General features: G+C 41.9%; 1 protein-coding gene across 9 annotated transcripts in view; it reads right to left on the reverse strand.

Annotated features, from left to right (window-relative positions):
* Positions 1-14,782, reverse strand: part of LOC102407486 (phosphodiesterase 4D interacting protein) — a 240,015-nt gene that overhangs the window by 204,947 nt on the left and 20,286 nt on the right. The window contains exon 1 of one of the 9 annotated variants that reach the window (XM_025288001.3): positions 55-285. The exons of the other annotated variants lie outside the window; for them this stretch is intronic. Within the exon in view, the coding sequence (XP_025143786.3) occupies positions 55-74 (20 nt within the window). The 5' untranslated portion in view covers positions 75-285. Of the gene's footprint in view, positions 1-54; positions 286-14,782 lie in introns of those variants that run through there. 9 annotated transcript variants of the gene reach the window in all.

Below are 14,782 nucleotides of genomic sequence, written 5' to 3' on the forward strand. Positions count from 1 at the left end.
GGGTGGGGGAGACACCAAAGCCAGAGAGCGGCGGGAAAGACGCAGCTCACCTACCGTGTCCACGCCTGCTCCATTTTCCAGGCGCTGTCCTTACTCGCGGGGCGCTCCTCACCCGGGAGTGGAAGCAGCCTGGGAAAATGAGAAGCCTGGCCCTCGAATCTCCAGCGCAAAGAACCTTGTCTTCCCCAGCTCCCTCTTTCTGTGTCGGCGAAGAGAGAGCTCTGCTCCGTGCTTCTTCAGAAAACCCGATTTGACGTGGCCAAACCTCTAGCTAACCGTGCTAGGGCACAAGGGAGGGACTGTTCTCAGTAGGAAGCCGACAGGAGCCGAGTGGCGCCCAGCGCTGTTTGGGGAGCTGGGGCCAGGGGCAGCGCGGCGGTGCGCGCACACACTCCAGGCTGAGACACCACTGGCTGGCACGAGTTGCTCGGCACCAGCTGAGCTGTCAACCGCGAGGGGAGGCGGGGCTCCCCGCAGCCAGTGTGCTGGGGCCCAGTCGGCCCCAGGTTACACGCCGCGGCCTGAACACACCCTTCAGTCTTCCCTGCCTGGATGATGCTGGCAGAGGAGCAGAGGGCTTAGAGGACTCCGCACCAAGCCCTCTGTCCCTTCCCTGAACCACCGAGGGGCTCTGGAAAAACCAACCAACTGATGGGAAAATCTGGAGAGGAAGTCCTCTTGGGTGCCTGCATTACCCCACCCACAGGTAACCCCCCAGCCAGAGCTGGAGTCTAGGAACGTTTTAGGTGCAATCTGAAAGCAAATGCAGCCCTTACAGGGTTATAAGACATGATGCTATTTTCCCAGAGATTTCATATGTCAGTGTCACCATTAATGTGGGGACCAGGAACTTTACTCGGGAAAGGAGGCATTCTTACAAAACCTTACATCCTCATTAGCTGCCTCCATCTCAGACATCTTGATATTATGGTATTGTATCTCCCTGGGTTTCAATTTCCCAAGCACAAAGGCTACTGGGCTTTGTTAGCTTCAAGAGGGCAGTGGGTCCCTGAACTTCCTGGAAAAGCTTCAAGACAGTGGCCGTTCATGCGTGCTTAGTCACTCAAACGTGTCTGACGTTTTGCGACCCCATGGACTGCAGCCTGCCGGGCTCCTCTGTCAATGGGATTCTCCAGGCAAGAATACTGGAGTGGGTTGCCATGCCCTCCTCCAGGGGATCTTCCCAACCCAGGGATCAAACCCAGGTATCCCGCATTGCAGATGGATTCCTTGCCGTCTGAGCCACCAGGGAAGCCCAAGACAGTGGCCATCAGAACCCAAACCTTCCCTCTAACTGTTCAAAAATCATAGAAAAAGGCTCTTTGGCGATCCCGATGCCTGAGACCCTGTATCATCTATTTAAGTAACAGAGTTTCGACATATCAGACATGCTATAATTAAAGTGCGTACAGCCCCGAAGCTTCTTTTTAGCTCTAAAATAAAACCTTTTTATTAAGTGACATAATCACTGTGATTAGCATTACCACTGACCTTTTTTTAATTTGCAGAAAGCTTTATAGTGCCCACATGTGGCAAGGTTGACTTAGTTATATTCATTTCACAGATGATAAATTTGAGACCAAAGAGGCTCAAGGTCTGGTAAGGCTCTGATACAGGCTGTCTTCTATATGGTGCGGCCCCTGAGACATGTCCGCTGAAGAAAAGACCAACAAACCTTCTCTAGAACAAATTAATCCTCTCAGGTATCCTAAGAGTTTAACTTAGGAAGCATGAGTATTGGTGAGACTGAGTGTTGGGGAGACTCTAGGGAGCCTGTGTTCTTGGGGCAAACCATCATTCCTCCTCGTCAGTTAATTCTCCTAATTATCAGTACAGACTAAGGGTTGGAAGGGCAGGGTAACATCTGAGATTTCAGAAGAAATATCTGAAAGACCTGCCCACCAACCTCAACATAGCTTGTACCTAAGACCATGCTGGGATTTCTTTGGAAGGAATGATGCTAAAGCTGAAACTCCAGCATTTTGGCCACCTCATGCGAAGACCTGACTCACTGGAAAAGGCTCTGATGCTGGGAGGGATTGGGGGCAAGAGGAGAAGGGGAGGACAGAGGATGAGATGGCTGGATGGCATCACTGACTCGATGGACGTAAGTCTGGGTGAACTCCGGGAGTTGGTGATGGACAGGGAGGCCTGGTGTGCTATGATTCATGGGGTCGCAAAGAGTCAGACACGACTGAGTGACTGAACTGAACTGAAGACCATGCTGCTCCTGAGCTTAGAATGTTTCCAGGAAATGTTTTAAGGTCCAGTTTGACCTGATACAAGGCTCACCAGGTCACCTCTCTCAAAAAGAATCCCCTGCTGATTCTAAAGGCAAAGAAGAAAAAAAGAAAAAAAGGTGGGCAGGGAGAGCTAGAGTTCCATCTTCCATACCGAAGTTGGTGCTTTATTTAGTTTTGTCTCAAACCAAATTATGGGCTACTGAGTTTGGAGAGGAACTGTGTCTACAGCCAGACATGTGCTATATTCAAAAATTATAGCATTAGCTAGATAAACTGTGGGTGTCACAGACGCAAGGCTAGAAAATATGCTCATTTTAAAATTTTTATTTTTTTAAATTTATTTATTTTTCATTAGAGGATGGGCTTCCCCAGAAGCTCAGGTGGTAAAGAATCTGCCTGCAATGGGGGAGACCTGGGTTCGGTCCCTGGGTTGGGAAGATCCTCTGGAGGAGGGTAATATTCTTGCCTGGAGAATCCCCATGGACAGAGGAGCCTGGCGGGTTACAGTCTATGGGGTCACAAAGAGTCGGACACAACTGAGTGACTAAACAATTGGAGGATAATTGCTTTACAATATTATATTGATTTCTGCCATTTGTCAACATGAATCAGTCATAGGTATATATGCTCATTTTTAAAATAACTTTTACAAAGGTCATAAAACATTCATTGTAAAAGAATTGAAAAATACAGAAAAGTATATAGAAATTAAATCATCTATCATACCAAGAGATAATCAATGTTAAAGTTTGTTTAACTTTTTTCCAATCTTTTAAAAATATGTCATCTAATGCAAATGTTGACTCTCTCCTACACTTACAAGAGTATATTGTTGAAAAAAGAAATTTTTTTAATTAAATTTACTGTTAAAAGAACTAACTTTTTATTTTATTTTTTCATTTTATTTTTTCCTCTCACTTTATTTTTTTTATTTTAATTGAATGATAATTGCTTTACAATGTTGCATTGATTTCTGTCACACTACAACATGAATCAGCCATAAGTATTGTCTTAAGTTTTAAAAGAAAATATTCAACCATATATCCACTTCTCCAGCACAACTGTTTAAATTTCTCCATATTTCCTATAATTATTATCCATATACTCAATATTACATAACCATTTGTATAGTTACAATTATGTACAGCTTAGCTATATCCCCCCTTTTCTCATTTATTAGATATTTGTCCATATTGTTACAGAATATTCATATTTATTATTCTAATGATTATATATCAATATAACTATAGTTTACTTAATAATATTCTATTACTGCATAGTTATGTTATTTCTAATATCAGACTCTTATTAACAATGCCTTAATGAACTTTCCTACTTCATTATTTTATTCTTTTGAATTATTTCCTTAGTATAACTTTTTAAGGTAACGAAATTGTATAGTAAAAGAACCTTCTAATTTTATCATATTGCACAGTTTAAAGAGCACTAAGATTTATCATTTTAATTTTTTCCTTATCCAATAGATAAGTAATAACTAGGGGCTTCCCTGATAGCTTGGTAAAGAATCCACCTGCATTGCAGGAGATCCTGGTTCAATTCCTGGGACTGGAAGATCTGCTAGAGAAGGGATAGGCTACCCACTCCAGTATTATTGGGCTTCCCTTGTGGCTCAGCTGGTAAAGAATCCACCTGCAATGCAGGAGACCTGTGTTCAATCCCTGGGTTGGGAAGATCCCCTGGAGAAGGGAAAGACTACCCACTCCAGTATTCTGGCCTGGAGAATTCCATGGACTGTATAGTCCATGGGGTCGCAAAGAGTTGGACTTGACAGAGCGACTTTCACTTTCAAGTAATAACTTAATAGTTATAAGACCTTTTAGATATCTATCTGTATTTATATAGTATATAACTAATATCATCTCATTTTATCTTATATTTCTTAGAATACTAGCAAGTTCCTATTTCATATGTTTACTTGCAAACCATTATCTGTAGTAGCTAGTCATGAAATCCTGCTGTGTTGATCACTGTATTAGTCATCTTTGTGCTGAAACAATGCTGCTTAACAAAGAGCTCCCAAATCTCAGCATTGTACAACAAACATCCAATTGCACTCAAGGATCTGTGGTTCAGGTATGGGTTGGTTGGGCATGGATTCAACTCTGCTCCATGTAGCTCTCATTCCAGGATGCCTATTGAAGAAGCAGTGGCTACCTGGGGAATATTCTTCTAATGGTAGCATACAGGAGTGTTAAGAGAGTTGGCAGAGACTGTGATGTCTCTTAAAGTCTCTGCTCAGAACAAATACATTGTCCCTTCTGCCATATTTAATTCTCCAAGGTAAGTCACATGGCCAAGTCCAGAGTCATGATGCAGGAAATCGCACTCTGCCCACAGAGTACAGAAGGGGTGAGTATTCTGAAATAAAAATACAATCTACCAGTTACTGTCAATTTCCACTGTTGTACTGATCTTTGGAGAATAATGCTCATCAAGATGAAACTTTTATCAGCTGGGGTCTCTAAATGACTCTAATGTCCAGTGTTCCTGCTGGGCCAAAATGAACATGTGGAATGAGCAAGAGATACACTTTTGTCGTATTAAGTTACTGAGATTTTGAGATTGTTTTTTAATCAATTATTTATTTATTTGGTTGCCCCAGGTCTTAGTTGCAGCATGTGGGCTCCCTAGTGCTGCATGGGCTTCAGCAGTTGCAGCACGGGCTTAGTTGCTCCCCAGGATGTGGAATTTTAGTTCCCTGACCAAGAATGGAACCTGCATCCCCTGTATTGCAAGGAAGATTCTTAATCACCAGATCTCTAAGGACATTCTAGGGGTTATTTATTACTACAGAATAACATGGCCTATCCTCACAGAGCTTTTTTTAAGAATTTCGTTTAATTTTTTAATTCATTATAAGATAGGCAGAAGACTATAGATTCCATGGATCATTATGGTAGAAAGTCACATATCTTCCTCCCTGCATATCTCTCTCATTTTTCTAGATTAGAACTCAATCTGGATAGATAATGTTGATAAATTAAACCAGTTATATTATTCTTTCCTGAGTACACTGCTTCTGAACTGGTCAACTGATGGTGCTTCAGGAAATATTTGAATTGATGATAAGGGACAAAAAATAGGACAAAAAATAGACTGTAACCTACCAGGCTCCTCTGTCCATGGAATTTTCCAGGCAGGAATACTGGATTGGGTTGCCATTTCCTACTTCAGGGGATCTTCCAAACCCAGGGATCGAAACCAAGTCTCCTGTGGTTTCTGCACTGCAGGTGGAGTCTTTACCCACTGAGCCTGTCTTCATCATCAGTTCCAAATACTCCAATGGTACGTTTACCTTCCATTTATTTAGTTTTTTAATTTCCTTTCCCTTCCTTCTCCCCACCTTGATGGATTGCTTCATGAACTATAAGGCAATAAAATAACCATGTCTAATATATTTTTTGCCATATTCTCTTCTAAAGGTATAATATGTACTGACTCCTTTCATCCTCACAATAATGTAATGAGGTAAGCTCTAGTTATTTGTTTTGTAAGTAATTAATGTAGGACACAGGGAGGTAAATATTGTCTCCGTATATAAAGCTAAGATTTGAAACCAGTTTAGCTCCAAAGCATCATGCTTAGCCACTCACCACGTATGCTGTTTCCCTAATTTTGACCCCTAACATTCACTGAGACTTAGATAGGAGGACGATACGTTTGCCACACCTGTCACTTCACTGACCACTGCAGTTGACTCAGCTGACGTAGTTAATGAATAGACGTGTCCTTTGTCCCTCACAGCTCCATGTCCACCTCTCTAACCTTGGGTTTAAAATGTCCAAAAGGGAAGGGATATATGTATGTATATGGCTGATTCATTTTGCTGTACAGTAGAAACTAATACATCTATAGTTATAAAGAAATTATGCTGCTGCTGCTAAGTTGCTTCAGTAGTGTCCGACTCTGTGTGACCCCATAGACAGCAGCCCACCAGGTTCCTCTGTCCATGGGATTCTCCAGGCAAGAATACTGGAGTGGGTTGCCATTTCCTTCTCCAATGCATGCATGCAGGCTAAGTCGCTTCAGTCATGTCTGACTCTGTGTGACCCCAAGGACAGCAGCCCACCAGCCTCCTCTGTCCATGGGATTCTCCAGGCAAGAATACTGGAGTGGGTTGCCATTTCCTTCTCCAAAGCAACTATACTCCAATAAAATTAATTAAAAAAAAAATGTCCTTCTCAGACAGCAATCATTCTGCAGGCAAGGATAGAGTGTCTGTAGCAAAGACCACCACAAATTCTTTCCTTCTTCTTCCATTGAGAGATGGAATCTAATTCTTCTTGCTTTTTTTTTTTAATCTTAGATCTAACTGACTATAGAATATAATACAAAAGATGTTCTAGGCCTTCTGGGGCTAATTCAAAAAAAGCCTTGCAGTTTCATACTAGACTCTTGAAGGCACTTACTTTTGAAGCCCTGAGCTGCCAGATAAGAAACTCCCATGCTAGAGAAACCATGTGGAGAAGGCCCGAGACTACGTGAAGAGACAGAGAGAGGGGCCTAGTTGAGCCCACCATCTAGAAGTTCCCATCAAGGTGTCTGGCATGTGAGCAAAGCAGTCTGGGACCGTCCAGATCAGTTCAGCCACCAGCTGGAATAATCAAGCAACTCCAGCTGTGGTTATACAGAATAGATTTACCCTGCTGAGTCATGCTAGAATTAACGGTCCCTAAAACCATGAGATGGGGCTTCCCTGGTGGCACTAGTGGTAAAGAACTCAACTGCCAGTGCAAGAGACATAGGAAAGAGGGTTCGATCCCTGGGTCAGGAAGATCCCCTGGAGTAGGAAAAGGCAACCCACTCCAATATTCTTGCCTGGAGAATCTCATGGACAGAGGAGCCTGGCGGGCTACAGTCCATAGAGTCACAGAGCTGGACATAATTGAAGCGACTCAACATGTACACACGCAAAACCCTGAGATATAATAACGTGATTTTTGTCGAGCCATAGGTTTTGGAATAGTTTCCTAAGTAGCATTAGATAGTGGTACCATATTTGGTACCTTTAAGTGGGGTGTAGCTGTGCTGCTGCTGCTGCTAAGTCGCTTCAGTCGTGTCCAACTGTGTGCGACCCCATAGCTGGCAGCCCACCAAGCTCCTCTGTCCCTGGGATACTCCAGGCAAGAACACTGGAGTGGGTTGCCATTTCCTTCTCCGGGGCATAGCTGTAACAAAAACTTAAAACCAGTGGCAGTATCTTTGGGACTTGGATGCCACAGAAGCTGTAAAGACCTCTTAATGAAGCTGGAAGGACACTGAGGAGACTGCTGAAGAGTCTATGAAGGACAGTGAAGAAAATATTATTGGAGACTGAAAAAAAAATAACCTATGTTATGTACTGGCAGAAATTTAGCAACACCATTACCCACGGGAATGTGGAAAACAGAAAATGTTACCTAATGAATGGGAAGATCTGGCAGAGAAAATTTTTAGGCAGAATTGAAAATATACTAACTGGTTGCTTTTAGTCACATATGATAATATATGAATATAAAAGATGGGCTAAAAAAAAAGAAGAACCATTCAGTTTTTAAGCAGAATTTAGAAGAAATATAGTCAGGGTTTGCTAGTCAAAAGTCAAACTGCTCTCATCTTCATTTTCCCCAGACAGCAAAAGCTTTCAAAATAGGAAGCAGTTTCAGGACAAAAGAAAAAACAAAAAATCAAATCCAGGATTTAAGTATTAGACACATGACATGGTTAAGACCTCAAGAAGATTTAAGATAGCGCCTCATACACCATTTCAGTCAAACAAAAAGACCTATATGAAGCTTAAGCATGTGTCTTTCCACTAGACAAAAGAGCTTCTAAAATGTTCAGGGCCCATTATCCTATAGGATAATTACCATTATCCTATATCATATTATCCTATAGTGATATTGCACAGGAGGCAGTGATCAGGACCATCTCCAAGAAAAAGAAATGCAAAAAGGCAAAACGATTGTCTGAGGAGGCCTTCCAAGTAGCCGAGAAAAGAAGAGAAGTGAAAGGCAAAGGAGGAAAGGAAAGATATACCCATCTGAATGCAGAGTTCCAAAGAGTAGCAAGGAGAGATAAGAAATCCTTTTTCAGTGATCCATGCAAAGAAATAGAGGAAAACAACAGAATGGGAAAGACTAGAGATCTCTTCAAGAAAATTAGAGATACCAAGGGAACATTTCATGCAAAGATGGGAACAATAAAGGACAGAAATGGTATGGAACTAACCATAGAAGCAGAAGATATTAAGAAGAGTGGCAAGAATACACAGAAGAATTATACAAAAAGATCTTGGTGACCAAGATAACCACCATGTTGTGATCACTCACCTAGAGCCAGACATCCTGGAATGTGAAGTCAAATGGGCCTTAGGAAGCATCACTGCAAACAAAGCTAGTGGAGGTGACGGGAATTCTAGTTGAGCTATTTCAAATCCTAAAAGATGATGCTTTAAAGTGCTACACTCAGTATGCCAGCAGATCTGGAAAACTCAGCAGTGGCCACAGGACTGGAAAAGGTCAGTTTCCATTCCAATCCCAAAGAAAGGCAAAGCCAAAGAATGTTCAAACTACTGCACAATTGCATTCATCTAACATGCTAGCAAAGTAATGCTCAGAATTCTCCAAGCAAGATTTCAAGAGTATGTGAACCGAGAACCTCCAGATGTTCAAGCTAGATTCAGAAAAGGCAGAGGAACCAGAGATCAAATTGCCAGCATCTGCTGGATCACAGAAAAAGCAAGAGAATTCCAGAAAAACATCTACTTCTGCTTTATTGACTATGCCAAAGCCTTTGACTGTGTGGATCACAACAAACTGTGGAAAATTCTTCAAGAGATAGAAATGCCAGACCACCTTACTTGCCTCCTGAGAAATTTGTATGCAGGTCAAAAAGCAACAGTTAGAACCAGACACGGAACAATGGACCATGTCCCAAATTGGGAAAGGAGTACGTCAAGACTGTATATTGTCACCCTGCTTATTTAACTTATATGCATCATGTGAAATGCCAGGCTGGATGAACCACAAGCTGGAATCAACATTGCTGGGAGAAATATCAATAATCTCAGATATGCAGATGACACCACCTTTATGGCAGAAAGTGAAAAGGAACTAAAGAGTCTCTTGATAAAAGTTAAAGAGGAGAGTGAAAAAGCTGGCTTAAAACTCAACATTCAAAAAATGAAGATCATGGCATCCAGTCCCATCACTTCATGGTAAATAGATGGGGAAATAATGAAAACAGTGAGAGACTTTATTTTCTTGGGCTCAAATCAAAATCACTCAAAATCACTGCAGATGGTGACTACAGCCATGAAATTAAAAGACGCTTGTTTCTTGGAAGAAAAGCTATGACAAACCTAGATAGCATATTAAAAAGTAGAGACATTACTTTGCCAACAAAGGTCTGTCTAGTCAAAGCTATGGTTTTTCCAGTAGTCATGTACGGATGTGAGAGTTGGACCATAAAGAAAGCTGAGTGCTGAAGAATTAATGCTTTTGAACTGTGGTGTTGGAGAGGATGCCTAAGAGTCCCTTGGACTGCAAGGAGATCATACCAGTCATCCTAAAGGAAATCATTCCTGAATATTCATTGCAAGGACTGATGCTGAAGCTGAAACTCCAATTCTTTAGCCATCTGACATGAAGAAGTGGCTCATTAGAAAAGACCGTGATGCTGAGAAAGATTGAAGGCAGGAGAAAGGGACAACAGAGAATGAGATGGTTGGATGGCATCACTGACTCAAAGGACATGAGTTTGAGCAAGCTCCGGGAGTTGGTGATGGACAGGGAAGCCTGGCAGGCTGCAGTCCATGTGGTCTCAAAGAGTCAGACCCGACTGAGCGACTGAACTGATACTGATACTGATCCTATAGCAGCCTCTCAGGCAGCCCAAGGAAGAGAAGACTGTTTCACAATAAAAAGCAGTGTGTCTCTTGTCTAGAAGAGTTAATTTTAAATTAGTACAAAAGATGACCTCAAAGTTTTTAAGCCAATTGTACCAGCATGTACTGAAAGGGATTAAGACAATACAGCAGGAAAAGATACCTCTGGACCTTCAACTGGCTGCTGAGAGGAAGCAGGCTAAGTTACTCAACTGCATAAAACGGGCCAGAGTGGACATCCTTGTCTTGTTCCTGATCTTAGAGGAAATGCTTTTAGCTTTTCACCACTGAGTATGATGTTAGCTCTAAGTTTGTCATACATGGCCTTTATCATGTTGAGGTATGTTCCCTGTAGGGAGAAGGAAATGGCAACCCACTCCAGTATTCTTGCCTGGAGAATCCTGTAGACAGAGGAGCGTGGAGGGCTGCTGTCCATAGGGTCGCACAGAGTTGGACACGACTGAAGTGACTTAGCATGCATGCATGCATTGGAGAAGGAAATGGCAACCCACTCCAGTATTCTTGCCTGGAGAATCCCAGTGACAGAGGAGCCTGGTGGGCTGCCATCTATGGGGTCGCACAGTGTCGGACACGACTGAAGCGACTTAGCAGCAGCAGCAGCATGTTCCCTCTATGCTTACTTTCTGGAGCATTTTTATAAAAATGGGAAAAGAATTTGAAAATGATTAGATACAGGAATACATATAACTGAATCACTTTGTGGAACACCTAAAACTAATGCAACATTGTTAATCAACTGTACTCCAATACAAAATAAAAAGTTTTTTAAAAAATGAGAAAAAAAGTTACTCAACTGCAAAAAAAGGACTGTTTCTTATTAAAAAGGAAGAATGACTCAAAGAGCAGAATGAAGAGCCCAGAGGACACCAAGAAATCTTCAGATCAAGAGGAATCAGACTTCAAGGAGCTGTAACCCAGAAGTCTCTTCTTCACCTGAACTTGACTTAGATGGAGAGATTCTGGACTTCCGAATCAACACAGGAAAAGTTATGAAACTTGCAGGGACTTTGGGATGAAGTGAGCAATGCGTGTAGTAATGCTTATGGTCAAAAGGTGGAAGAATATGGTCAATTAAAGATGGTTGAAAATTCTTCACTAATTCCTTTGGGAGATTTGGGTTTAGTGACTTTCTTGACCCATAGAATGTGCTGTGAGGTCATAAATTCTGAGGTTGCATCAGCTTCTACCTGCGTGCTAAGTCGCTTCAGTCGTGTCCGACTCTTTTCGACCCTGTGGACCACTAGGTCCCTCGGTCCATGGGATTCTCCAGGCAAGAATACTGGAGTGGGTTGCCATTTCCTTCTGTAGGTGGTCTTCCCAACCCAGGGATCAAATCTTGCCCTCTTACATCTCCTGCATTGGCAGGTGGGTTCTTTACCACTAGCGCCACCTGGGAAGCCCTTGATATTCTGAGTTGCCATGAAAGAAGTGTGATTACTTTTCTGGAGAGACACTGAGGACAGGCCCTGAGACCCTTGTGAAATATTACCCAGCAGTCTGCATGCAGGCACTAGGTCTCATGTGGATTCTGTGCCAGATGTGAGTGTAGTTGCTTTGGGAACTCCAGAGCAGCCTTCAGCTTAATTCTACTGAGTGACCCAGTGAATATCACATGATGCAGACAAATTGCTCAGCTGAGACCTGTCCAAATTCCTGACCCACAAAATCACAAGATATAATAAAATAGTGTTGAGCCACTGTTTTGAAGTACATCATTATGAAGAAGTAGACAACTGGAAGAATGCCTTAAAATGTACACAATAATCCTGATACATTATCTCATTCATTCATTCAAAAATACTGAGGACTGTTACATGTCAGGCAAAATTATTATATTAATATATATTAGAGACAGAGCAGTTAAAAAAATAACCAGCAAAGACCCTGTTTCATGGAGTTTACAGTCTACTGCGATAGGCAGACAATAGACAAAGAAATAACCACAACATGCCAGATGGTGACAAGTGCAACGAAAAGAAACCAAGCAGCATTAACGTCCCAGGAAAGCAACCTTCTTTTATAAGTGAGGAAATGAAGCCTTAAAGAAACTTAATGATGGGCTAGTAAGAAAAGCAGGTTCCTAGGTATAATAAAACTGGAGCTTTATGTGGTGAAAACTGTCCAACAGAGTTCATAAATGCAAATCTGTTATCTGTATTATTAGTGCAACAGGGGAAACTAATTGGCAGAATTGAGACTTGGATGGATGTGCCTGCTTCCCCGAGCCATGCAAGTAACCTGGAGAGAAAAGGTTACGAGTACATGAATTGAAAGATCTGCCCTCCAGTAGCTGGAATTGGGCAGAGGCTGGAGGAGATGTGTGATCCAGGACCATACATAGGAAGCCAAGTGGCAGCTGTGCCTCAGGGCAACAGAGAGCAGAACCAGGAGCAGTTTAGGAGAGATTGGGAGATACCCCTTGAGATAAGTAGAAATATTTGTGATGGGGAAGGGGCTTTTAAAAAATATTTCATTTCCTAAATGAAAAAGTGGGAGATCAAAGGTAGCTAAGCTCATGACACCAAATAAATGTATTTGGTTAATAAAACTCAGGGACAATTTGGTTGCCTTAGTTCATGCAGTTCAACATTAGTTCAGTGCCTACAGGAGCATGTGCTAGGCTGTGTACTTCATGTTTAAAATCTAGTGTAGGACTACTGGGCATATTCCCAGAAAAAAAGACATGTGCATTCCAATGTTCATAGCAGCACTATTTACAATAGGTATGACATGGAAGCAACCTAAAAGTCCATCAGCAGATGAATGGATAAAGAAGACTGATACATCTATACAATGGAATATTACTCAACCATAAAAAAGAACAAACAGGGTCATTTGTAAAGATGTGGATGGACCTAAAGAGTGTCATAGTCATACAGAGTGAAGTAAGTCAGAAAGAGAAAAACAAATATCATATATTAATGCATATATGTGGAATTTAGAAAAATGGTATGTGTGCTCAGTCATGTCTGACTCTGCAACCTCATGAACTATAACCCACCAGGCTCCTCTGTCCATGGAATTTTCCAGGCAAGAATACTGGAGTGGGTTGCCATTTCTTACTCCAAGGGATCTTCCCAACCCAGGGATCGAACCCTGATCTCCTGCATTAGCACAGATTCTTTACCCACTGAGCCATTGGTATAGATGACCCTATTTGCAAAGCAAAAATATAGACACAGACATAGAGAACACATGTATGGATACCAAGGTGGGAAGTGGGGGGTGGTGGTGGGAGGAATTGGGAGACTAGGGTTGACACATGTACATTATTGATAATATGTATAAAATAGATAACTAATGCAAACATACTGTAAAGTACAGGGAACTCTACTTAATGCCCTGTGGTGACCTGAATGGGAAGGAAGCTTAAAAGGGAGGGGACATACGTATACACACATAGCTGATTCACTTTGCTTTACAGTATAAACCAACACAACATTGTAAAGTAACTATAGTCCAATAAAAATTAATTTAAAAAATCTAGTGTGGAAAGTGAGGCAGGAATTCATCATATCACCATACAAATCAAATTGTGTAAGTGCTGTGATAAAGGTACAAAGAGGAACACAAATGAGTGACTGATTAATTCAATCTGATTAGAGAAAGTTTCATGAAAAAGGTAGTGCCTGAGTAGGGTCATGAAGGATGCTAGTAATAAAAATCTTTGTCATATATTAGGATTACAAAAGGCAGTACTTTTACTTAAAAAATCTAAAGTTTCACTGGTAGAAGGAGAAACGTCCCCAGTCTCCTCTGAATGACTGCCTAGTGAAAGTGAAAGTTGCTCAGTTGTGTCTGACTCTTTGCGACCCCATGGACTATACAGTCCATGGAATTCTCCAGGCCAGAATACTGGAGTGGGTAGCCTTTCCCTTCTCCAGGGGCTCTTCCCAACTCAGGGGTCGAACCCAGGTCTCCCACATTGCAGGCAGATTCTTTACCAGCTGAGCCATAAGGGAAGCCCAAGAATGACTGCCTAGGGTCCCACTCATTTGGAAGAGCTGCGCAGTGGTGCTGACATCACTGGCTAAGGCAGACTTGGGCTCTGATCAGCCCCATCGATTTCCAGCTTTGTGATGCTGACAAGTTACTTAAACTGTGTGCTTTGATTTCCTCATTTGTAGACTAAGGTTAATGATAATATGACTTACCTAGTAGGCTAATGGTGAGAACAAAATGAAATAACACATGAAAAGTGTATAATTCATTGTACAGCACATTTTAAGCATTCAATAAATCATAGCTATTCTTTTATTAATGTTTGTATACCGGGCAGGATTCCAACCCTGTATAGAAGTTGTGAATTTTAGTTTCAGTTCTTATTCCAAACTGGTATCTAGGGCTAGGCCAGTGATCCAGATTTTTCACTTCTCAGCTCTCTGATTCATCACATGAGACCAAGACACTGGCAAGGAAGTTGAAAGACCTGGTTCCCTCACTTCCTGGTTGGAGTTCTAGGGACAAAAGTGGTTATTTCCTCTGTCTTATGTTCCTCCCTTTATCTCAGAGCTTCTTCCCTTGTCTTGAGGACTCCGTGTGTGTGTGTGTGTGTGTGTGTGTGTGTGTGTGTGTGTGTGTGTTTATTTACACTTCACAATTAGCCTCGGAGAAGGCAATGGCACCCCAC

This window comes from Bubalus bubalis, chromosome 6 (genome assembly GCF_019923935.1).
Source record: "Bubalus bubalis isolate 160015118507 breed Murrah chromosome 6, NDDB_SH_1, whole genome shotgun sequence".
Lineage (NCBI taxonomy): Eukaryota > Metazoa > Chordata > Mammalia > Artiodactyla > Bovidae > Bubalus > Bubalus bubalis.